The 24,786-nt window shown below is 35.2% G+C and overlaps 4 protein-coding genes across 8 annotated transcripts; 3 read left to right on the top strand and 1 right to left on the bottom strand.

The window, feature by feature from the left end:
- The first annotated feature begins 149 nt into the window (after positions 1–149).
- Positions 150–3,407, top strand: LOC143359765 (odorant receptor 82a). Of its 2 annotated transcripts, none has more exons than XM_076798106.1 (6): positions 150–456; positions 1,084–1,393; positions 1,605–1,853; positions 1,938–2,298; positions 2,617–2,814; positions 2,920–3,407. In XM_076798106.1, exons 1-5 carry the CDS (start codon positions 237–239, stop codon positions 2,671–2,673), a joined length of 1,197 nt encoding a protein of 398 aa, XP_076654221.1. In that variant the 5' UTR covers positions 150–236; the 3' UTR covers positions 2,674–2,814; positions 2,920–3,407. The 2 variants fall into 2 exon arrangements, with proteins under 2 accessions (XP_076654221.1, XP_076654132.1); XM_076798017.1 differs by having other exon boundaries at positions 1,938–2,302.
- Positions 3,408–5,288: 1,881 nt separating this feature from the next.
- Positions 5,289–7,490, top strand: LOC143357959 (putative 3-methyladenine DNA glycosylase). 3 transcript variants are annotated; one of them, XM_076794717.1, is made up of 5 exons: positions 5,289–5,504; positions 5,711–5,894; positions 5,964–6,173; positions 6,249–6,458; positions 7,099–7,490. In XM_076794717.1, exons 1-5 carry the CDS (start codon positions 5,316–5,318, stop codon positions 7,488–7,490), a joined length of 1,185 nt encoding a protein of 394 aa, XP_076650832.1. In that variant the 5' UTR covers positions 5,289–5,315. The 3 variants fall into 3 exon arrangements, with proteins under 3 accessions (XP_076650832.1, XP_076650841.1, XP_076650821.1); XM_076794726.1 differs by having other exon boundaries at positions 5,711–5,864; positions 6,641–7,183; XM_076794706.1 differs by having other exon boundaries at positions 6,641–7,183.
- Positions 7,491–7,603: 113 nt separating this feature from the next.
- Positions 7,604–12,970, bottom strand: Dor (vacuolar protein sorting-associated protein 18 dor). Of its 2 annotated transcripts, XM_076794672.1 has the most exons (20): positions 12,665–12,970; positions 12,476–12,587; positions 12,165–12,345; positions 11,926–12,092; positions 11,662–11,838; positions 11,505–11,552; positions 11,122–11,311; positions 10,929–11,050; positions 10,633–10,848; positions 10,437–10,553; positions 10,251–10,363; positions 10,070–10,181; positions 9,818–10,000; positions 9,430–9,747; positions 9,217–9,352; positions 8,723–8,944; positions 8,503–8,654; positions 8,322–8,419; positions 7,941–8,255; positions 7,604–7,856 (listed from the first exon to the last, which is right to left on the bottom strand). In XM_076794672.1, exons 2-20 carry the CDS (start codon positions 12,554–12,556, stop codon positions 7,793–7,795), a joined length of 3,012 nt encoding a protein of 1,003 aa, XP_076650787.1. In that variant the 5' UTR covers positions 12,557–12,587; positions 12,665–12,970; the 3' UTR covers positions 7,604–7,792. The 2 variants fall into 2 exon arrangements, with proteins under 2 accessions (XP_076650787.1, XP_076650793.1); XM_076794678.1 differs by lacking the exon at positions 11,505–11,552 and having other exon boundaries at positions 12,665–12,965.
- A 190-nt stretch (positions 12,971–13,160) lies between these two features.
- On the top strand, positions 13,161–16,728 carry Polr3e (RNA polymerase III subunit E). The gene is made up of 8 exons (XM_076794693.1): positions 13,161–13,344; positions 13,722–13,978; positions 14,054–14,247; positions 14,311–14,483; positions 14,565–14,769; positions 14,923–15,125; positions 15,214–15,377; positions 15,444–16,728. Exons 1-8 carry the CDS (start codon positions 13,294–13,296, stop codon positions 15,709–15,711), a joined length of 1,515 nt encoding a protein of 504 aa, XP_076650808.1. The 5' UTR covers positions 13,161–13,293; the 3' UTR covers positions 15,712–16,728.
- The last annotated feature ends 8,058 nt before the right edge of the window (positions 16,729–24,786 follow it).

Genomic DNA, 24,786 nt, shown 5'->3' with positions numbered 1-24,786 from the left:
GCCCTAACCATTCCTCAAACTATAAAGAGATAAGGTAGGGTACCAACAGGTGCGGGGCCAACGACGTTAATATTGCATAATGCTCTCGATGACAGAGACACCGAACTAGACCTATTATTTTCCGTCCATCCTGGTAATAGTCCCGGTTATAAAGAATTCCCTGTTCGGAGAGGCTTTGTTGCGGTACACCAAGAAAAAGACTTAGCGGATCGGACACGCAACATTCGCGTGGAAAGATGAAAGAACCGGCCAAGTCCTCGATCGATTATTACATACTGCCGAACCGGATTTTCTGCGGGATGGCCGGGATGTGGCCTATCGAGGATAACAGTTCGACGTTCAGCAAACTGTTCGCTTACTTCCGCTTGCTGTTCGCGTTAACGGCGGTCAGCAGTGTTTTCGTGCCGGAAATTCTGGCGATAGCGGTGAACTGGGGCGATTTGAAGGTTCTAGCAGGTAATCAATCGAACGGGAATTATTGAACCCCTGCTGATCTCCATCGTTGTACCTAACATCCCCTTCTGAAGGCCTTAATCATCATTCTGAACATTAGTCTTTCGTACTTCCTTCTTAGTTCAATTTTACTCGAGATACCTTCTGCCACAATTTCAATTCTTCTAGCTTGCCTCTAGATCCTATAAATACCTACATTTCTTTGTACTTATAAAGGAATTATCTTCTACACTTATCATCCTACACGCTTTCGTATCTAATCACTAGACTGCGGATTTTTATGCAAAATCGAAATTGTTTGCATCGATATTTGTAGGACGCATTTAGGAGTTTATTTCTCTCGTTTGTAGTTTTATCAAGTTGTAAATAATATGTTGATACCGTTGATACTCTACTATTTCAAATTACACCCACCCATTTTTATCATAAATGCATCAAATCCGCAGTCCCAGTGCTAATCACTGCATTTGAAGAATTCGGTACGGTCTAAGCTTGTTCATCAATTAGAACAACGTGATGAACGAAATTATGTGTTCCGCAAAACTTGAACATTCTTGAACACTTGTACGTTCAAGTAATAATTATTGCCGGAATGAAATATTATTTTGGTCTTTCGCTACCTCAAATTAGGGGTAGGATGCGTCTTAACATCAGTCGGGCAACTACTCTTCAAAATGATGTACCTACTTTCGAGAAGAAAAAGGATGTATCAACTTTACTACGAGCTGAGAAATCTATGGGACTCTTCGGATGATCCTGACGAGAGGCAACCCTACGTGCAGCTAGCTAACTGGGCGAGGTTGCTCACTATAGTCTTTTACTCGTCCTGCATGTGCAATGTGATTACATTCGCCACGGCCGCGGCGATCGATTATTTCCACATGAATTACAACGTCAGCGACGCTTCTAACGATAATCGTCATTTACCGTTTGAAGTTTGGTAAACTTGCATGGCAATTATCCTAAAGAATAACAAACACACGCACGTGCAATAAGATGAGAATAAAACTCGTGACACGGGTCTTAGTTGTTCAGTTAAAATGAATCAATTCATGTAGAACATTATTGTTGCATGAACAGATTCCGTTTTTGAATTGGAAATAATTCACTTGTAATGATGTATGTATTACGGTTTGTTGAATCGCGATTAGGTACGGAACAGACATAGTGGACTCCCCGAAATTCGAGATCGCATTTATTTGCCAATTCATCGCGTCCCTGATTTGTTGCGCCGGCATTTCCGGCCTGGACGCCACGTTCATGACGATCATTCTGCACGTGTGCGGTCAATTTAAATTGATCAACATATGGATCAACAAAATCTGTTGCGACGATAACCGCCTGCCGCAATTCAAAGTCGATTTATTGAAATGCGTCCAGCACCATCAGCGTGTAATAAAGTACAGCATTGTTCCGTTCGATTTTTAACCTTTACATCTTTTTTTTTTCTTCTTCTATATTTTTGTTCCATAATGTTTGTTCAGCGTTGTGAGAGAAGTGAACAATTTGTTGGCTCCAATCATTTTCGTGCAATTTCTGACGAGCGGCGTGGAGATTTGTCTGAGCGGTTTCGCAGTGTTTGATAACGGCACCGGTACCGATCTCCTGAAATTTATATCTTACTTAACATCGATGGGGATACAGCTCGTATTATGGTGCTGGCCGGGCGAAATCCTCGTCCAAGAAAGCCAGCAAATAGGTCATGTGATTTATCTGAACCTGCCGTGGTACAATTTACCGCCAATTTATCGGAGACAGCTTTGCCTTATAATTGTTAGGGCGCAGCAACAGTGCAGTATCTCAGCGCTAACATTCCAGACGATATCAATCAGCACGTTGACCAGCGTGAGTATGTAATTCTCATGTTAACCAACGTGAGTATATTCCCTACTCGAAACTCATAAAACGCCCCTAACTATGATCAGTAAAAATGAAATATAAGCGAATCTGTTGCTTAACCACGACTGCTTCTGCAACAGAGAAAAACTTCCTCAGAAAACTGTGTATAAAGTATTTTAAATGAACAAAATGCTACAGAATAATAATAAGTAAAGTAACAGTTTTGTTTGTACTTTATTTTTAACCTGGCGAAAGTGAAGTCTAGTCCATCCTGCATGTAAAAAAATGGAGTATCGAGTATTGCGAATTTAAAATTATTTTTAGGTGTTCAACACGGCAGCCTCGTACTTCACTCTGATGCGACAAATGCAACAAAAGTAGAGAAGAAACGGTAGACACTATCATGACACAATAGTTGGTGTCGGAAACCAATTTTCGAGATAGTCGAAAATGCATCCCCCAAAGAGAAATTCAACTTTCATTTTGTTTTATATTTGTTTTCTACATGAAGTAGAATAAAAGGTACGCTAACTAACGAATTTCTGAAGACGATTTAGATAGTAAAAATTGTTTTTAAAACGCTTGCATATTCGATGAAACAAATAAAAGCACTATTTAATGTAGCAGGTTGTAAATTGAACGCCTGCAAAGGATCAATCTTCGTAGAAAAGGACATTAATGCAACTTCCAAGTTGTTGATGATCACGTCTGAATTTCTAACGAGCATGAGCTATCTTAGCCTACCTAATTAACAAATTCGATGGAAAAAGTATTGGTCATCTGTATTAGTGGTTCTTCAGGGGCCATCAATTCCAAGTAGCTATCAAGTAAACCTGTCCCCGCAAGTTCTAGTGACTTCTAAGTGTATTATACTGTTACGGAGACCTTTAGAAATGCGATAAAAGGATACTAATCAATAAAAAAAATAGTTTATCGAACAATTAGTCTCATTAAATTCTAAAAATTCGACTCAAAACTCACCGCTTTATTTAGGTCCTGTGTTAGCGCTAGTAGTAAAGAATTTACGACATTTTGCTACTTTGTTACATTTATAGTTATACTAAATAAATTATTACAAAATACGCTGATTTATGTGAACTTGCTCGGTCTTTATAAGCTTTTGCTCCATACACCTTTTTTCCGTCAACACGACAACTCTTTGCGCGTTTGGTAAACCTATAAAATACCCAGCGAGCGATAGCATGATAAAAATCAGAGCAAAGAACTTGTTCTTCGTGTTTCTTCCCCGATGTGGTAACCTGGTTGAAGATTTAGCCTTAGACAAGCTAAGTTGTTCGTGTGCGCACATAATCGTTTGCTTCCGACGATTTCGTTTAAGAAATAACATCTTAATTAAAAAAAAATATATAAGCAGCAGTAAATATTAGGTCGTCCCATAAATAATGTCGTTTTCTCCTCTGTTTTTTATTACGTATTATGACTTTTTCCCATTTCTAACTAACTTTTTCATAAACTTTCGAAAAATGTTCGTGATTCTTTCTCACAAACTCATTAACACTAAACCTACCGACACTTCTTATATATCTATTCCTACAGTGCGCGGTCGAACTGACCGGTCCTTAAAAAAAGTTATTGTTAATATGATTAAACGTACATAATAGTCAATTTGTTGCTGAATGAATTAGTAGATGAACGGCTTCCATAAAATGACGATACAAATTTATTTTTATATATAATTTCAATCATATAAAAAATACTGCGATGAATACTGCCCTGAACAAAATTGTACTGTATCGTCCATCTTTGCGGTTTGGATGCATTTGCCATGAAACAGTATTATCAACTAGGCACGTGCGTAACTTGATAGCGTCTCATTCAATAAGACTGCTCATTTATTTTGAGTTGGCCATGCCACATTGAGAATAGCCTTTCTTTTATACTGATTGTTTAGGTGCAGAAGAGCTATTGAAATAGAAGAGTTATTTAAATACAATATTATCTCGTGCGGTCAAATTGACCGGCCGCGGTTATTCTAACAAGCCTAATGCTAATTCGAATCCTTTGAATGGTTTCTTGACTCACTACGTTACGGTTTCCGGCCATATTGCCAAACACAACCTTACCTAATAATTGTCATGTTCTCACATCGCTCTATTATCTTAGGATTAATATTTCAACGAATACCTATTCATAAGTTAACAAACATTACCATTCATTTTTACCTGAAATAACAAACGTGAAGATTATTGACTAACATATTCTTACGAGAACGTAACGGCCAAAAGCCATTAACATAATTCGAATTTTAATCGTCATTTCTAGACTATGGATTCTATGCATTTATAACAGAAATGCATTTATAAACGTTCAATTTATGACAGTAAAACGATAAAAAAAGTATAAGAACATCAATACATTATTAAGCCTATTAAAGTTATTAAAAAAAAGAAAGACATTTTTATCTTGCTCCTGTGTCTTGCAATTGAGACAGAACATTTCTATTTTTGCGTAAAGATCGGCATTCTAATTATAACAAATGCAATGAAACTGAGGTACAAAAAAAACAAACAACGATGTCTATGATACTGCTCGCGTATGAAACAATATTTGTCATAGCTAAACGCAGCCAAAACTACGTCTTTACTGCCATAATATCAAGGTATAACAATTTAATGAACTATCTATACCAGAATTAATAAGAATAAATTAAAATTTCTGGGGTACCTGACATCCTCCCGGAATTATAGATGTTGGTCTATGCAAAATACAGTCTAAAAACCCTCGTCAATCGTGGATTACTAAAACATCGTACGTATTAACCAATTAACTATAAGCTCGGCTCATTCCTATGCAAAAAATGCAAGTATTTATCTTACCATTCAACAAAATACAAGAATTCGGAGTGCTCTTTTCGTGAACAGCTTTCAAATTGTCTGACCGTTACAGAGACATCAGTAAAGATTATCTGGTCATCTCGATCGCTATTGTAGTGGCAACATTGATTTTTGACGTTTGTATCTCATGAGGAACTTCACTTTAGTTCTCTAACCCGCTTCAATATTATGAACCAATATTATTTAATGATTGTTCTAGAGACAGTTATTCAACAAAAGTTAAACAATTTCACAGAGAATCGATTTCTGTTTTGTGGTTCATCAATGAAGAGAACGAGGGCCAGCTCGAAAGTAAAAACCGGGAAAGAAGAAGCCAAAGATGATTCCAATAAAAATGAAATTGAAGCGAACTTAGAGGTTCGTTTATCCCGCGCTGTTTTATATTTTAAACATTTTAATCGTTTTCAGAAATAATCTAAAAATTAAAGGAATATCTTTTCGCATTTATTCTTTCTTATTTTAATTTTTTAATGCGTTTATTTATTTATTCACCAATCCTACGTATGATAAAATGAACGATAACTTATAGTTTTTATCATAAAAGTATATATTGTTTTTATTAGGACAATCAACATCACCTAATAGTACAAGCTAAGAATTTAAAAAATCAGAAATTTAACAATATATCAAAAAGCGAAAATAAATTGGTTCATAGTATCAGGGATCCCATTGATCCTCCTTTAGAAGATGCTATGAATGCTGAGCCCAAACAAAAAAGTAAACTTAATTTAAAAACATTGAAAAATCGTAAGTTAATTTATAGCAAATTCTGTTCAAGACCTGATATACTTACATGTTTATCATTCATTTATATAGGCAATAAAGAAAAGAATATAGAACTCAAACCAAATGCACCTCCTCCAAAGAATAAGCCTAGAGCTGTAGTAGATTTAAAAATGATGACTGAGGAATTAAAACAGTTAGAAGATCCCCCATCGACTAACTGGGAAAAAGAAATATGTTTTAATAGGCTTCCATTCTCATTTTATGATTCTCCTTGTGAAGAATTAGCTCAAAATTTATTAGGTAAATTAATGAAAATACATGCTAGTGTTAACTTCTACTACTATTAACAAATACAACTATTGGTTTTATATTTAGGGAAAGTATTGGTTCGTTGTTTAGAGAATGGGACCATTCTGAAAGGTAGAATTGTTGAAACAGAGGGTTACTTAGGTGTGATAGACAAAGCTTCGCACACGTATCAGAAAAAAGTTACTCCCCGTAATATGCCAATGTACATGCCACCAGGAACTATCTATGTATACATGACTTACGGCATGTACCATTGCTTCAATATATCTAGTCAAGGTGAGTGTAAATGAAATATAAATTGTAAGAAACAATTACGTTGGATACTGAGAAAGGTACTAGTTGATTGAGGTTCCTATTGTCACTCTTTATAATTGATTTTAAAGAGAAGCCATTATAATTCTAAGTAGCTAACACAAGCTTTAACAAAACGCATCTGGTATAACATTTAAAATATTCAGAGTCAGGTGCATATGTACAAATTAAAGCGGTGGAACCAATGCTTGGCCTTGATTACATGGAACTGCTTAGAAACATGCAATTCGAAGAGAATGGAAAAGAAAAGAAAATCATAGCGAATGTTAAATCTATCAAACATTATGAGCTTTGTAATAGTCCAGCCAAGATTTGTGCTGCTTTTGATATTGACGAAGATAGTTTTAATGAACAGAAAATTTATAAGTCTGAGAATTTATGGATAGAATATGATCCTTATATAAAGTTTACTACCGTTGTGGCAACACATCCTAACAATGATTCAGAACATGGTGCCCTAAAAGCATGGCGATATTATGTGTTAGGAAGTTCTAGTGTAACAGAGAGAGATGTTAAATCTGAGGAGCATGCCTATAATATTTAACAACATTTATTTTCCGTGTATTGCATCCTACCACATAAAAGTCTACTGGTAAGATTTTAGGTGAGGGATGTGCTGTTTTGATAAGGGCTGTTGAACCCCTACAAGGTATTGAATGCATGGTTAGTCAACGTACATCAAAGGGAACATCGGGTGTGCCTAAAAAGCCTTTGAAAGATTTAAAAACACATGAATTATGCAATGGCCCATCAAAGCTCTGCATGGCCTTTCAACTTCATAAAAAACATAGTAAATACTCGATGTGTTCTTGGAAAGGTTTGTGGATCGAGAACGACAACGTGAATATGGAAATCAACGTTGTAAAGTGCCCCAGGATAGGTATAGAGAGGTATGGAGAAGAATGGACAAAGAAACCATTGCGATATTACGTATACGGTAGCAAAGCCGTGAGCAAACGAAATAAGGAAGCTGAATTAACATTGGGGCTGAACTAAATCATTGATGGACACAATGTGTTCAGAACTGATTGAAATTGTTTAAAGCATGTTATACTTATACGAATTTATACATGCATGAACAGAATTGTGAAATCGATATTTTCTATGGCTTTAAGTTACTTTAGTGTTTTATTTTTGCATTTACAAATAATAATACATACAAAATAAATAGTTATCACGTTGAAAACCGTATGATACACATTCTATTTGTTACAAACGGTAATTTTGATATATAATTATAGCATACAAAATGAATGATTATTTGTTCGAATATTTTACAAATATATTGTCTGTATTATTTATGCCCATTCCTTCATTACTCTTTCATAGTCTTCCTCTTCGATGAATGGTTTGTCTATAGATCTATAATATAAATTTTTTTTATAAAAAATGTAAAAATTAATACTTATCTTATACAAAAAAAAATGAAATATTAGAATAGCTCACTCTATCATAAGTTCTCCACAATATAAACACTCGGAGGCCACTAATTCGTCGATGTCAGCCTTGATTCGATCTTTTCTTGATAAGGATACTGAGCCAACCGATGTAGTATCTTCTGGTCTATTCGAATGTGCAATAAGTAGTTGTCGTTGAAGATCGGCTAACTTTGTTCGTTGATCCATCGACAACATAGGTGTCAGTGCAGCTACGAGGCAATCACTATGAAATCTATGCCCACATGGAAATACATAAAAGGGCCGCGATAGTAGCTGTACATCACAAGTGTTACATGTGTCCTTCACATACACAAATGTACACCTAAAAAAATATTTCATTATATCACGATATTAAATACTATACGTATATCATCTTTTATCTGATTACCTTGTTCTAAACTCCTGTATGTCTTTCCTAATAAGTTCGGCGGCTTTCGTTGCTTCTTGCATTTCTTCCTTCAAATCTTGGATATGTTGATTATATTCCTGTTAATTACAATTAAAATATATAATAATAATTTCAAACGAATTGAGAAAGCAATAATACATGAAAGCTAATTTTATTTCACCTGTAACGAATTACAGATAGCTTCTTTGAAATGATCTATGGTAACAAAGTCCGAGAAGAATGGTAGTATGTCTTCTATTCTGACTATATCACAATGTCGTAAAAATTTCATTGCTTCTTGTATATCGTCTTTCTCTCGAACCACATGTTCAGCTGAAATTAAAATGAATGTGAGTAGGTATTAACGAAAGTATTTCATAATTTATATTTTTCTCAATTACCGATTTTCAACCATAACTTTTTCCTTAATTCATCGTCGTGGTCGGTGGGCATGGCTGCTATTTGTTTAGCAAGATCAACGCTTATTGTCAAAGCTAAATCTACTGCTGTTGTCCAGAGTCCGAGCAACGCGGACAATTGTACGCAAGCTTCGGTTAAGCCAACTTCTTGACATAAACGTAATGCATAGTGAACATCGTAATGCACCATGTTGATATCTTGCCCTACAAACAAGTGAAATATTTAGATTAAATATTACAGTTTTCTACAATATAAGACGAGGATGTTTTTTTCACAATAAGAAAATTTCTATCCCCTCTTCTTCTTTTGAAGACTTTATGGTCTGCCGGACAACTTTAAGGGGCCCATAAACTCACTCAGAAACAATAACAAGCCGAACAGGTACAACTGTGTGTGCTTCAGTCACAATACATCGAAAGCTGTCCCGAGCCTTGAAATAATTGTAAAGTATAATTTTTAAAAGTAATTAATTTACCTTGAGAACTGATGTATCGCATAACTTCATCCTTTTTATAACGAGCATACAACGACAATAAGAAATTGTGGATTGCCTGTTCCTGGCAACCTAATTTGTATACACAAAATTCCAAATACCTCATTATTTCTTTCGCCTAGGACACCAAACATTGATTAGGTATTAGAGCTCTAAACCATAGAAATAATCAAAGAAATACAAATTGTTGCTCACATGTTTCTCGTCGCTATTACAAGAGACTAAAGCTGGCAGGAGTTTAGACGGCTTTAACGAGAATCCTTGCGATATCAAAGCAGTTACCGCAGGACGTGGCAATTCTTGTAAGAAAATGCCAGAGAATTGATAAAAAAGATCCTTGTTATTTTGACTCTTTAAAACCTCAAGCGCTTCTAAATAATTGTTTTTATATAAGTGCTGACGTATCACTTCCTCGTAATTACAATGCATTATAGTTAAACGGATGAGATTTTCTTTGTCGCCGTGGCTTGCCATTAAATCGTATATCGTACTGCGATTTCTTTTTACGCATTCCTGAAATAAGAATTACGTACGTAGAGAAATAATATTTTGTTTAATGAAACAATTTGGTATTCACTTGTACCTCAACTTTGGGTATAGCAAGGAAGCTATCAAATTGCTTCTGAAGTTCCAAGTACTGTGGATCATTTAAGTATGGCTTATTGCTACTCCGTAATACCGCCATTTGGTTCATAAACAATTCAACCACCCACACAACAATCATAGTTATTTGTGTTTTGTCTTGTGTTTTCAATTTTTCTAGTTTCTGTACATTCAAAATAAAATTATTTCATTTATTTCGAACACGAAGAATTTGGAATAATGAATGCAGTACCTTCTTGAGAAATGTTTTTAATGCCTCTATTTGCCACTCTTGAAGAAACTTCAGCGATATTACTTCGAACGACGAATGAGTATCTGCAGAGATGAGAGCACTCTTTTCGTATCTGTAAAACCGTATTTAATTTAATTTATGGTTTCACATCCTAATCACTAGTATATCAAATTTAACATACTCTTTATTTTTAAAAAGCATTTCTGCTTGTTTTACCAATACTTGATCTATGTGAGCTGGATTATCTTTACAATATTGTTTAGCTAGCTCAAATTCACCTTTGTCAACGTATATCTATAAAAAATTCAAACAATGTTATTAAGAACAGTAAAAATGTGTATAATTTAATGAAAGTATAAACATTTACCTGCCAAACATTTCTATCTTCTTTATTCACTTTGTATTTAAATACTGCCTTTTCGCTATAAGCCCATATAGAACGAGTTACATGATCTTTAGTGATATTAACTAATTTTCCAAGAGCCTTCGAAAATTAAGACATCTTAATTACATAACTTTAATTGTGAACATAAACTATCGTAATTCTTATTTACTATACATACGTCATTATAAATATCTTCGAATATTAATTCCTGATTCAAAAGTGATATGCCTTTAACGCGATCTGTATAAAGTAACAACGCATGAAATTCTGTTAGTACAAACGAAAGCGGTGGAGATGCAACTTGCGAGATATTGCTTCCTATAAGACTTGTTTCGGGGCACGTTATCATTTGTTGATTTTGTAACATATCTTTTGGATCTACAGTCGGATCGATCTGAAGACATTCACATTACTTTAAAGTACATATTTGTAAATTTCGCATCATATTGCACAAAATGATATAATCATTTTTACCTGTGCATACAATATACCAGTTTCAGTTAACCAACCAAATGACTTTGGTAGAGCTCCCATCGAAGAGTAATAGAATTGCATTTTTGAATAATTCAAGCTACTCATCACTTCGTTGAAGCTCTCTGTAAAAATGTTACTTCTATAATTGTTCCAAACATAAATGACAATTGAAGTAGATGCACCCACGATTTACCTTGTACATTTAAATATTTATTAAAAACTTGCTGTAACAAAGGTTTTTCTTCTGGATTTTGTACTTCTCCAATATATTGATAAATGCGCATTAGAGTGGTGACAATAATCACATATTTATCTGTGTTCGGTACTTTATGAAATTCTATGCCAGTAATTGGTGGTTTACTACTCTCCCCTATATCAAAGACCTAAAATAAAAACAAATCGACTCTAGAATATCATATACTATTTACTTAGAAATGCATTGTGATTTCATGAGGTGAAATATAATATTAATAAGCTGAACAATGCAGTGACGATCAATGAATAACTATAACAAAAAGATATTATAGGTGCTAGCACAGATTTTCGGTCATGCAAAATATGTAACTTCTAACTCACCAATCCTTCTACCTCTTTAGCACCGTAAAGAGGTAAGTAGTTAGGAAGCTTTAGAAATAATGAATAATGATATAAGGGAAGTACTAATATCATTGTGGACTAATAATGTATACTGATAATGATATAATTGGAAGATTAATGTTATGTTTCATTATACCTGACGCCAATATTGCTCCAAACTTGTATTAAATATTTTGTCACCATCTAAACCAATTTCTGTTTCAAAGATGAGACCTTTAGAAGTTCCTAACAATATTGGACCCGTAGTGGTTTCAGAGGTATTTTGGAAATTCCATCCGATAGCAGTGATTTCGTGTCCTTTAAACTTGCTTGCCTAGATAAAAATTGTTGAATATAATTTCTTTTGCATTGGCAAATTCGATTGCATCGAATAAATTTTATTATCCATTACACTTTGTACCTGTTTTAATTTTGTAGTTTTTTTATGTAAATAAAACAATTCAGATGGTGGACTATCTTTGGCACTCGGATTCTTTGGTACCAAAGCAATTAGCAAATGATTTCCCAAAGGATCAAAAAACATTCCTGACATTTTCATATTCACTGCATATTTTGCTATATTAATTTCTGAAATAATCATTTCATTTAATAAGTCGACCAGGTTTGCATAGTACATGCTAAAGTTACAAAAATGACTACCTTCTATATTAGAATTTCTCATATCGATACGCAAGAGCATATTATTAGCCATAGCAATAACAGTTATATTATTATTAACAACCAAGTGTACAATACTATCTGATGGCTGAAAATTAACTTTCTGCTTTATAAAAATCGGTCCATCGTCTTGTAGTTTCATTTGGATAAATCCTGCTGTACTCTACAAAATTTAATAAACCGTAAGGTAGTTAATAAAGAACCTGTATCACTGAAAGGATTTTAATTATCGAGCTTCAACTGCATTATAAATATGGATAAAAAGACTAAACTATATGTATAAAAAGTCTTACAATGTCAGGACGAATTGGAGGTGCATGTATTTGTTTTGATCGCTGAGATGCTTGTTCGTACTGATCAAGCATTGATGTCATTTTGTTAATTTATTTAAAACTCTTTACTCTCCTGTAATAAAAATGCGTTATGTACACTATTTAATTTAATTACACGACGAAAAATTGACATATTATATTTACACTTACACAAATTCCTTTCGTTTTCTTCAAATCGGATGAAATATATTTTATTAATACGCCTACTTAAATTATAATTTATCACTTACGCACATGCACACAAGAATGTTACATACTACATGTATGTTTAACTTTAATTTTTACATGGTAAATTATAAATATACTTTTACATCGTTTTTCGATCGAATACTGTCTGCTTAGCCATTCGATTAACTTGCAAGATCATACAAATTTATAATACACCGTGATAAATACAATTAGCTGACAGCGATAACTTGTTATGTTCACTTCTATTGGTAGCAGTGATTACGTTTATCTGATATTTAGAGCAAAAAGTATAGACTAATAATAATAAACATAAAAATCATATTATTACTACGCAGCTAACGCAAGTGTATTATTATTCAATATTAAATAAATAATGATATAGAAGAAGTTGCTAGATGTGTCATCATGGTATTATCTATCTAGCGCATACATACATACAGATACATTACCTCTCTGCAGATACATATTATCTGGTACTACATACATATCTACTAGCGCTCCATCTCAGAAACGTGGTATAAAAATCAGTGTTTGCATCGAAATATACTCGAATTGTTTCGAGTGATAAGTGAAAAGTAAAGATTGTTTAAATGTCTAACGCTAACACCATGGAAAATGTAAATGATCCGGTGATTAAAGAGGTTTGTAAATCGATTTTCACTTTCATTCTTACATTTGACATTGTTTCATGAAACGTGGTAGCTGAAGGTTATGTATTCGAACTGTTTTATGATTTATTTTATCATGTTTAATAAATTTTTTCATTTGTATAACGAATGAGTTTTATTTCTGTGGTACACAAATAAATTTTCAATTTATAATTATAGATTAATTACCGTGTAATTTAATAATTGATAGATATCTCAAGGTACTGTTTTGGATGAACCTTGTGAAAAAGTTCATTTATTATTCGACTATATTTTTCTTTTAGACAATTACATTAAAGAAAGAGGAAGATAGGCGAAAATCGTGTGTATGCTGTAGAAGAGAAAGAATGAAATACGTGAAATTTTTTTAGATTCCAGTGTTTCTCTCGAAAACACTTGCAGACAAGCTCTTTATTTTCCAATATCCTATCCGACCTGCTAAAGATGGCTATGACAATGCAACTGTCTTAAAATCCTCGATCAAACCACAGAATCAGGAGGTGCTGATAGAAGTAGAAATAGATACGCATAGTGTTAATTATGACCAAAGTAAAGGTGAACAGATTGCAATTAACGCAGACGGTGATGCAAAGAGTGATCAAGACGTAGATGAGAAAGCATTCGATAGGTATTTAACAAAATAAAATTAAAACAAATTCTCCTACAGGGTTTCTTCACGTTATTTATTATATTCATGTTGTAGTCATTTAATGGACAAAACAGTCTTACAGTCTTCAAGAGCATTACCGAACTGTTCTAATTACGCAGTTGGTGTTTTTCAAGATGGTGAATTACATTTGACACCTCTGAGGGGGGTTGTTCAAATGCGTCCACAGTTCAACTATCTCGATAAAAGTGATAAACGTGTCAGAGACGAAGCCAAAAATATAGGAGAAGGTATTTATAATACATAATTATGAATATAAGTTACATTAAAGGCTATAATTTTAAATATTATAGAGTTAGAAGAAGAAGAAGAAAGCCTGAAACAAGTAAACGTAACATTTGCCAGACAGAAACCAGAGTTCATGAAAAAAATGCAAGAGCAATCTTTCCAACATCACACCCAAAAAAGCATGGAGGAGAGGTGGATTCATACAAAGTATATTCCTGCAAATAGTACTCAAGCAGAGGTTGATATGATCTCCAGTTAGTTGTATCGTTAAGTTAAAAATAAATCGTCATTTTGTAATATGTATATGTTTTATTTTCAGCTGACACGTTTGGAAATGTTCTGCTCTGCAACAGATGAAACTGTAAATACATTAAATTTAACGAATAAACAATATTTAGAATTATTAGCGCCAAGAGTGAAAGAAGAACCATATTCGAGAACAGATATGTCTAATAGTACAACATCCCTTAGTTATATTAGGACATTACCACTTCTGGATCAAATAAGAATTCTTCTGAAAGATGGTTAGCATTACCTTAAGATATATATTCATTAGAGGTGTCCGAGAACTCAAAATTGTTGGGTTGGGTCAGGTTCTCGAAAATTCTCGGAAATCCCAGACCTCTAGCATTAATTAATTAAAGTGATTTATGCTGATTCTAATAAATTCTTTGCAGCCAAAGTTATATCATTTGTACAGTTACGGTCGATTTTGTCTCCGGATCAAGAGACAGCGGCTGTCTTAAAATACTTACAACAGGTGGCTGTTTTAGTGCAAGGTAATTGGGTTGTAAATAGCGAACTAATATATCCCAAGGACAGTATATCCTCGCATAATGGCATTCCTGCCGATCTAATGTGCAAGGCTAGGGATTACATTGTAAGTATCATTACACTGTCTAAAATGTTATTGTAAGCTATACTAAATGGTGTGTACCAGTTAAATTAACGAAGATCTGTAATTTCAGTTATTATCCTTTACGGAACACGAGTATCTAGATAGAAAAACAATTTCATCCGTAGTTAAATTACCACCTGACGAAATTAATGAAATATTTATGAACTTAGCGTCTCACGAACCTAAAATAGGATGGCGATTAGCAATTCCACCTACTAAAGACTTCATAGACAGGTATTTTATCGCAAGAGATTTTATTTTTATGTTAAAGGACATTTTAAAGCGTATACATTTTTATAGGTATCCGGAAATAGCGCAAAGGCAAGAAATGCTTTGGGAAGCGAAACGAAAGCATCTCCGCGAGGCGATGGAGGTTCAAAATCAAATTCCCCAGCGTCAGAGGCGAAAGTCGAATAGGGAATCCGTCGGGTCTGAAAACGAAGAAAAGAATGTCGGACGTGGTAGAAAAACGTTAAGGGATTCGTCGATGTCTGACAACGACAGTGCCGCAGAGCCAGTAAAGCATAAAAAAGTTATTCGATCTCGAAAAGTCTCCGAGACCACGTGACCAAAGCCGATGCGCGACTAAATTGCACGATAACACAACGTATTGTTAACCTAATTCGAAAGGAGAATTTATCCTACACACACGCCACTAGATCATATTATCACAATGTGTCTGTTTCGATACACTACCAAAATCTTACAATATACATACATCTTACATACATTATACACACATCTGACATACATCTTACATACATCTTTCATACATCTTACATACATCTTTCATACATCTTACATACATCTTTGGATTACTTAAGTAAAGAATTCTCTAGTCTCGAGTCGTCGAACTGCCAGCAATGTCTTGACCTCTGTTGTCCTAAATGTTTGTGGACGAAATTCAAGTTGTTTCGTTTGCGTTTTGCACGGTCGTCGGTCACGAGAAATATGATTGCCAGAAAAAGATTCATTTCCATAGTTATTGTATTATTTATTGAAGTATGTATAGAAGGATAGCGGGGTATGGTCCTACCACACGTGATTATCACAGAGCATTTATTGTCTCGCATCACACTGTCGATGGTGACAAGACAGTACGTACAGTCTGTGGCCAAAACGTACGTCCACCCGATAAATTTTGAATATTTAGAAAAGTTTGAAGATTCAGTTAAAATTGAACAGGTTCAGTGAAGTTGAATATATTCTCAAGAGAGACGTGTTTATATTAGCAAAATTTGTTGCTATAATTAGTATCGTTAAATTAATCATAAATTGAGCAATTTTCAAGTATTCTTGATTTTTTCGGAATCTGTATAATTTTAATTAATAAACAAATTAATGTTCAAATTTCGAGTGTGTGTAGGTTATTGCGACCGACTGTACGGGCCATGTGATTGTATAAAGCACTCATTTATTGTTTCCAGTGATTGCTTTCGGCACATCGTGGATCGATGATGCATTCGAAAGTGCGGACTGAAAAACGACTGATCTTTTCTATTTTAATAAAAAGTATTTTTACGTGTTAAGGGAGATCGATGCGAGATCGTCATCAACTTTAGATAGAAATATATGTATAAACTATCGGATGAACTCTGTATTTATTACCATGATGTTTAAACTGTACATGTGTATAGTATCAAGATATATTTCCGTATAATTTCCTGTACCCTTTCGTTTCTTTATACCTGCTCTTCACTTTTGCAATTACTACGCCGAATATTTTCAAGTATTTATTTTCGTTACTATTGGGTTGTCCGGAAAGTTCGTGCCGATTTTTAAGGGAACTCAAACGCAGTACATTTAAATTTCGATATACATTTATTGAATTATTATAAGTGCCATTTTGTTCCATAATCTTTCTTCATCTTTCACGCAACTTTCGTTTTTCGGCGAAAAACTTTTAAATATGATTTTTTATGTCGACCTTTTCGGACAACCCAATATATCGAACAAGCAAGAGCTGAAATACTTCGAATTATATATATTCTGTTTCGCGTTATAAACATGATTCAATTTCTGACGTAGCTCCTCGACTTTCGTAATGTTTATCATGTTTACATTACATTATTTTTTCGCAATGGACTTACATAAAATGATTTTTCATTAATCTAATCTTTACTCGCACGAATCTGCATTCAGAAAAATAAAATCCATTGCCAGTTAGTATCTCGTAATTACGTATAGCGACTATAAAAATAAAATAGATGTAACATAGAAAAAAACTATGCGAAGCTACCAATTGCTAATTTTCGTTAATGCATAGTGTAATTGCATCTCGCAGGTTCTAAAGTGTACTAGTTTAAAAGCAGGAAGTACAGACGCAGAAACAGTTAACATTTACACTTGTTTCTGTGCATATAAATGCATACTGGTTCCCTGAGTTACTTGCTTCAGAAATATGCTATCGGGTGCAGGTATGCACGCATTATGCAACAATCTATCACCTTTTGTAAACACGTTCAAACGTTCGCGAGTGAAACCGCAACTGGCAAACAAAAATTCTGGAATTTTTTTTTCCTCTAGATTTAATTTCAAGTAAATCCACGACAGAAAATAATGTATGGAACGTTAAAGAAGCTCTTCCTTTCTTGCTCTACGTTTCACGAATCATTCGAAAAACGAGCAAGAAAGCGAAGAAAACACTAATAAATAAGTAATACAGGTCACGGCATCAAACTTTCGATTTCCACAATCGCGTATGTTGCAACAAAACAACGCCCTGCTGCCTGGTGATTGAAACTTTTCCACTGAAAACGTTGCAAAGATTAATTTCATCTGGTTTGCATTCTTGTCTGTTAGCCGAGAAAGTAATAGCTGCGATTGTCCTTGAGGCGTACGCAAAAGATTATTACACTCCTCGCAGCATGTCGGAGTAGATCCGCGGGACTCGAGAGGAGAATGTCTTTATTCACGCGAGACCGGTGTTGCATAATTTTTTGGAAGAAAAAAAGGAGCAACTTTCGTGGAGAAAGGGGACTTTCTTCGGGCAGTTGCAAAACTGAACCAATTCGTACGAGAATAGGAGATAAAGATGCAATAACAACTCCTATGGTTGGCTCTAGAGAACAGTATAGTGATGCTCAAACCCAAAACGTTGTCAATGTTCATGAATTTTCTTTTCGTAGCTTTTCCAGTAAAAACTATTTCCTATTTAAGCCCTTAGATATAATCTATTATAAAAGCATATTCATAAATTTATTAACGTTGTAACGTATTAATTAGCTCGCAACATGAATAAGCACTGTATTCAATAGATTTTTTTTTACAAAAAACAACTTTATTAATCATTAGAAATAGCTTTTTTTCATTGAAAAGATTCCTGGTACTTGATCTCAATGATATTTGCAGTGAGTATACAGTCTCAGAATCATTTTAATTTCTAAAATATTGTACTCCAAAATATGTAATAATTTTCTGAATAGTGCAGAAGAGTTAAATAAAGCACAATGATCGAAAAAGCGACAAATGCGAATACATGATTCGTGCGAGATAGTTTGAAATCAACAGAGTTCGATTTTCTCAATGAAAAATTCACCTGCATCAAGTATTTACGCAGGTGAAGGTCGTTCACCTGAATTGGTAACGATTACCAATACGCAAGGTGCATCAAAGGAACCTCGTAGCGCAAGGCAGGATGAAGTAATCGAATATAATAATCGGTCATCAATTCATCTCTGATGGGATCGCATTTCTTTTAATTTTCTTTTTTAATCGCTCATTTGCATATTACAGGGGCGTAACGGAGGACAAACACGCTTTCTCCCGTGGGTCTGACCGTCGGTGAAAGTATTTCTTACGCGTCCGCACGTTCGCGGCACCCAAATATCTGTCGTTCGATCGGAACGAGTGCAACCACTTCTTTTTTAACCTGTGAAAACAATAATCTTCGTAATTTTTCCAAACAACAATTCACAGCTGTCGATACTTCTACTTTAATTGCTTTCGGAACCTAAATTTTCCACATTTCGAGCAGTGCATTTTTATCTTCAAGAAATAGCCTTCATCAATCTATAAATAAAAATGAGAAATAAAAATTTTTTCTTTTCTTAACAATTGTACGAGTAGAAATGAATATGACACTATTTTCAAATTCTTGAAATGTTTTCACTATTTATACGTGGGTAAAATCCACAGTCTTCTGATAATTTGCGACACGTTTTCATTTTACTGCTTTTTGTGGAGCTTTCCATACTCTGAACAATATATTTTTATCTTTCAGATACGAGGTATTGGCGCCATTTGTTGTAAATGGAGGCTCGCAGAAACGCAGGAAACTGTCAATTACGAAAGTACACCGTCGAAGTGTAAAATTGTCGGTGTCTTACAAGGGAGAAACCATTTTCTTCAACTTGGTCTAAATTCATTCGCAATTACCAGAAACCGGTTTGCGATCGGTAAGAATTTAATTCTGTCGAACGACCACGGTTCTCCATGGAGCGTACGCACCCTAAAGCGAATCCATTCGGTGCATTGTTCGTGAAGGTTCGACCCTTCAAACAAACTGTCGAACGAGAACGCGTGGGTGGAACCCGTTCCAGCAAGAAGGGAACAGTTTCAAAAAGTTTTGCGACGTGATTTGCTCGATGGCAGTGCGAGATAGAATTCTCAAGGACATCCGATCTAAGGCGGACCTTTCGAACGACAAATTCTATCGGGTAACGCAGTTCCACGATCGCTTTATGCTTCGGCTGTACTGCAATGTCAATGACATCCAGAAAATCGAGAGACCGAGACTGAAAAGTTTGATTTTTAGCTGAAAAAAAGTTGTAAGATAGATACGTTATCTGAACGGGCGCTTATGTAACGCGATAATATTGATAGAAACTCGGGTCACGTAATAATCTGAAAAAAGCGACGATCGAAGATCGACGGACAATTCAAAAGCAGCATATTCATCTGAAAAACATGTTCTCTCGGGTAATATAATTTTTATTGAAATCGTTCTTGCATATTTTTATAAATTCCTTGCACTCAAAGTCACTATAAATATGGTGATTTTTATGCCAGACGTGGTACAATTTTTTAGAGGTAAACAAGTATATTTTATGAATCGTAGATTTCATTTAATAATCTTTAGTCTAAATTATTAACTGTATTGCAACGAAATATTGAATATTTACTTGAACCTGGCCGAGTTCTTTTTACTGGAAGTTGCAGAAATTCTAGGAAAGAATAATAGCACCACAAAATGGCGGAATATCGTGTTCCAAAATGGCACCTATTTGATTATGATGAAGATTTGAAACTTCTCCCACTAAATTGTATACTTTTCTATAAATTTATACATAAAGTGTCAGCTTTGAATATAAATTTGCATTCCATGTAAAGATTGCTGTTATTAACATACTAAGCGTCTGTGTCGTTCCTGATTTCGTCAATTAGGCCCGAACAATCCGAATTTGCATGGTCACGGTCTATTTATTGGATTAATGTGTGAAACTCAGTTAGTTTTATCCAACTTCGAATTCGTAGAAAGTAGCAAAATGATTCACGGTTTCGTCCTGCCATTTGCTTCGGGTGTTCCGTCTAAACTTTCAGTCTCGTGCGCGGAGCATGGGATTCGCCGATAACAAAAGGCTTCGGCGCGCGGATCGGAAAAGAAAGGAGTTGGAAGAAAGCGTGCGAGAGACATTCGATCTCGTCGATCGCGCGTCAATCGAAAAGGGATCTCGGTTTCCGTCAGGTGAAAACAATGACCTTCGATAGGCGAGCCCGCGAGAAAGAAAGTCCGAGCGATCTGTTTCCATACGATTTCAATAAATTACACGCTAAGCGGCGCGTTCAATTCGGCGAGTCAAAGAAATCCGAGGAAAGAGATCGAAAGTTTTCCAAGCGAACGTGAATTTTCCGACTCTGTTGCGCTCTAACGTTTTCTTCCGATTTATCCGAATTGACAAATCACCGGAGCACCATTTCTGAAAACAAATAAACAGTACAAATTGATCTTCTAAAGTTCATTTGATCAGGTTTAGCGATGGCGGATTGAAAGATTTACGACTGACAAAAACCCTAATCGATTAATTACTGCTACAATAAAAGTAGAATTACAGTATCTCGTTGTGTATACCATTAGCCTGTTCATTCTGTGAAAGGCACGCAATTAAATTAGCCTACTTTCGAGATTTCAATGGCACAGCAAAACACAATTTAAGAGAAAAGCAATTAAAACATATATGTACATGCGGGGAAGCCTGAAGACGGAAACAAGGTCAGGTGCGATGGATATGGAAAATACTGGACTCACTGCTGATTGTTTACTATTAACAAACTCAACGTAACTTTCGTTGGATTTTGTTTTCTCTGAGGGACTAGTAATTAATGGTTAAAAACGGTTAACATGTTTATTGCGGACTTATAACGATTCCAACTCTATTTAAACAAATTAGACACGCGGAAACCGATCAGTACCAATTTTAATGGAGGAAATCAAGGAAAAGTGTCAAAGATATCTCTTTAACGTGTAATCTTCTAAAAGCGGTACCTACGATTGATGTACGTAAGTGGACAACGCGTGAAGCATAGTTGAATTAATCCGTGTAATTGAAGAGAAACGATCATGCAACAGTTATTTATAGTCTGCGCTGTCTCGTATTTTCTCCGATCTATACAGAGCAAGCGATTAATTACTTTCCTGTTAAAAAAATCCCTCGTGTAGCAAATATATAACTGAAACAATAACATTATGTTGCAGGAATCGATTAATTTGATGTTATAAACTTTTTGAAAATTATTTTTTAGCTAGTTCTCATTCGAGACATTTATATAAACGGTATAAAACATAGAAATAAATGTATTAGAAATACAGAAATGTGGAAGCGAATATTGAAATAATTAGATGCAGAGATAAATATAGATATAAAATAATTAAATATAGAAACAAATATGGATATAAAATATAAAATGTAGAATATTTATTTATAACAAAATTTTAGGTGATTGTAAATTGTGTTTTAACAACGTTTTAAAAACCACCTAAATCTAGGCATTTAACAACAAAGATCTAGTGGGAATAAAAATTCTATGGACGACTTGTTCAACAAGGTGTCGAGGAAATCGAATAGAATCCGGGTTCGCGATCAAAATCCGAAATAAAAGTCGATCGATGCACAATCGTTATTGGAGGCACGTTCCTTGAATGCAAATAAAGTCTTAAACAGCTGCGTAAAAATTTAACGCTGAGGTACGGCGACCTACTACCGAAAGGAAATTTTCGTATGGTAGAAAGCTACTCGGACCCAATTTCGTTTCGATCCTATTCGCGTAAAAGATATGTGCTTCGCGGAAATGATGTGTGAGGTCTGTGTGCATCGATGTGAAAAAGTATCGAAAGGCCGCGACTGTGATGTAAGAATCGCAATCGTCGAGCGTGCAACGAATTCGACGCTTATTTATTCTTGTAGACCTCGGAACATTGTTAATAGACTGCGAATTCTCGCGGCCGGTTCCACGGTGATTTACAAAAGTGGGATCAAGATCAAATTTCGCGCTCTGATTTGAATGCGTTACTGATCAAATTAAGATGGAATTGTTAAAGACCTTATTCATTCTTACAAATAGTCAGCGAATTTTATAATAAAAATGAGCCGATCAAATGCAGTGCAGTAAAAAATTTAACGAATTTAAAAATACTGTTTTCAACTTATTGGAATCATTAAAGAAAGAACAATTTTTATTTTGCATAAAAATCCGCAGCCTACTCATGAATATTTCCTAAAAGCGATAGAATAAGAAATAAAATGCAATTTTAGCATACGGAAATGCAGCTAATTAAATAGGAACTTTTCGTTTTCTCTAAGAATGTTATTAAGTTTCAGATATATCGAAGCAGTGTAATCTTTTCGTCGATACCTGAAAGGCAGATTATTATTTTATTAATTCTCTTTGTCAGAGTTTCGAGCAGACAGCAGAATTGAGTTTGTAGAGCATTACATTTAGAAACATGTTAATTGATTTTTTTTTAATTGGAAAATGCGTAGTGGTACGCACACACTATCCAGATGCTGCTGTGATAATTTCCCATTTCACTTTCCTCGATCAGAAGTCAGTATCGCGCTCGGCGCAAAGTCGATTGAATTTCACAGTGTGCGCAGCTTCGCTGTTTCGCATGCACTCGAATTTCTCCGGCAACATAATTTCATCTGCCGCAACCGCTTCCGATCAAATTTTTCCAATCGATAGAAGAATCGAGCGGCTTTCCAAGAATTTCACTACATCTTCCTTTTTCTCGGCTAGGAAAGTTCCTGCAAATACTCTTGCAAAAATTCCGCCTCGACTTTCGGTTTCTCAAAAGAAAAAAAAACACCGCGTTCAATTGTATCGAGAACTCGTAAAAGCCGATCAGAACCAGGAAACAACGAAGAAGAATTAAGCAATCCTTGCTGCTTCGTTGAAAAACGAATCAAAAGAAAATTGGCTCGACGATTAGCATCGTTCAAGTCTATTTAACATCTGTCAAAATCATTACCAAGAAAGTGCAAACTCCTTGCCGGTGTCCACCATTGCAACACGCCGCTGCGTTTCACCCTGCATTCCGCGATATGTTCGCGTGGCTCTCCGATTTTTCATTCGCACCCCCGCTATGATACTCGATTAGGCTACGGAATGTATCTGGATTCATCCGAGTGCACTGACCCTTGCACGACTGATCATTCTTACAACTATGTAGTTGTTTAGGAGCATTCACGGCTTTATTTATTAATTTTTAAAAAAATATTTTTAAAGATACTTCTTGTAGAGACCTTACTCTCTCTCTGCTGTTCCCAATTTAACGGCTCTCTGTTTAATTATTCGTGTCAGAATCTGAGTAATCGACGATTTTGATACTCTGGGTCAAAACAGACCCGAGCCCCGTCCTCCGAGTGCAACTCCACTTTTACTGCGTGAAAGTTAGCGATGCTGAGTGTATTTGAGAGTATTTTTCTCATAATTATGTAACATTTTTGAAACAGAAGAAAATTATTGCTCCGAAACGACATATATGTATAGACTCCTCAAGTTTAAAGATTAATGATTGAGGTCTTTTTAATGAACTCTTCGACAGCAATTTTATTCATAAATCAAGTTGTCTTGAACAACATAATTTAGTAACGATATTTGATACTGTTCTGTCAACGAAAATTACTAAATCCATTTTTAACGTTTATAAACCAACAATCACAAGCGACATATTAACAATTTCTAAGATCGTTTCATCAATAAAAATGATAAAGCATCTTTCAAATACAATGACGTCATTCCCACCGCAAAAAAAGCATTTCTTTCCAGAGCCAATAAAAGTGTCGGAGCAGCGTCGTTCGCAAAATGTCCGAAGATCAATTTTGCGATCCTTGTCTCACAATCACCGTCGCGAACGACGATTTATGATAGTCGATCTTGCACGCCGGGGTATCCCGCTTCATCTCGTGTCCTGTCAAACACGTTTCACCTCACCGCGCACTAAATTATCCGATCGGGGATTGTCCGAACGATCGCAATTACGTTTTTTATGTGTCGCACGTCGACGACGAAAGCCCATGTGTATCCCATTGTTCGGCGGGCCTCTGGGTTTTCGGCGAACAGAGCACGAATCCGTGTTACGTGTGTCTCCCACCAGCAACCCTAACGTCGGATCCAGATATCACCTGGTGGAGGTAACTTTCAG

The sequence above is a fragment of the Halictus rubicundus genome, chromosome 1 (genome assembly GCF_050948215.1).
Source record: "Halictus rubicundus isolate RS-2024b chromosome 1, iyHalRubi1_principal, whole genome shotgun sequence".
Taxonomy (NCBI): domain Eukaryota; kingdom Metazoa; phylum Arthropoda; class Insecta; order Hymenoptera; family Halictidae; genus Halictus; species Halictus rubicundus.
Note: the sequence above shows the minus strand (reverse complement) of the source record. Positions and strands in the feature narration are given on the sequence as shown.

Bases quoted from the DNA above. Each gene is read 5' to 3' on its own strand.
- LOC143357959 (XM_076794706.1), top strand. From the start codon at position 5,316: ATGAACCAATATTATTTAATGATTGTTCTAGAGACAGTTATTCAACAA. The intron at 5,505-5,710 runs GTTCGTTTATCC...TGTTTTTATTAG, and splicing joins AAATTGAAGCGAACTTAGAG to GACAATCAACATCACCTAAT. The intron at 6,174-6,248 runs GTAAATTAATGA...TTTTATATTTAG, and splicing joins ATTAGCTCAAAATTTATTAG to GGAAAGTATTGGTTCGTTGT.
- Polr3e (XM_076794693.1), top strand. From the start codon at position 13,294: ATGTCTAACGCTAACACCATGGAAAATGTAAATGATCCGGTGATTAAA. The intron at 14,248-14,310 runs GTATTTATAATA...TAAATATTATAG, and splicing joins AGCCAAAAATATAGGAGAAG to AGTTAGAAGAAGAAGAAGAA. The intron at 14,484-14,564 runs GTTGATATGATC...TTTTATTTTCAG, and splicing joins CAAATAGTACTCAAGCAGAG to CTGACACGTTTGGAAATGTT.
- Dor (XM_076794672.1), bottom strand. From the start codon at position 12,556: ATGACATCAATGCTTGATCAGTACGAACAAGCATCTCAGCGATCAAAA. The intron at 10,182-10,250 runs GTATGTTAAATT...ACGGTTTTACAG, and splicing joins ATGCTTTTTAAAAATAAAGA to ATACGAAAAGAGTGCTCTCA. The intron at 8,256-8,321 runs GTAATCAGATAA...ATATTTTTTTAG, and splicing joins ATACAGGAGTTTAGAACAAG to GTGTACATTTGTGTATGTGA.
- LOC143359765 (XM_076798017.1), top strand. From the start codon at position 237: ATGAAAGAACCGGCCAAGTCCTCGATCGATTATTACATACTGCCGAAC. The intron at 457-1,083 runs GTAATCAATCGA...ACCTCAAATTAG, and splicing joins CGATTTGAAGGTTCTAGCAG to GGGTAGGATGCGTCTTAACA. The intron at 2,303-2,616 runs GTATGTAATTCT...AATTATTTTTAG, and splicing joins CAGCACGTTGACCAGCGTGA to GTGTTCAACACGGCAGCCTC.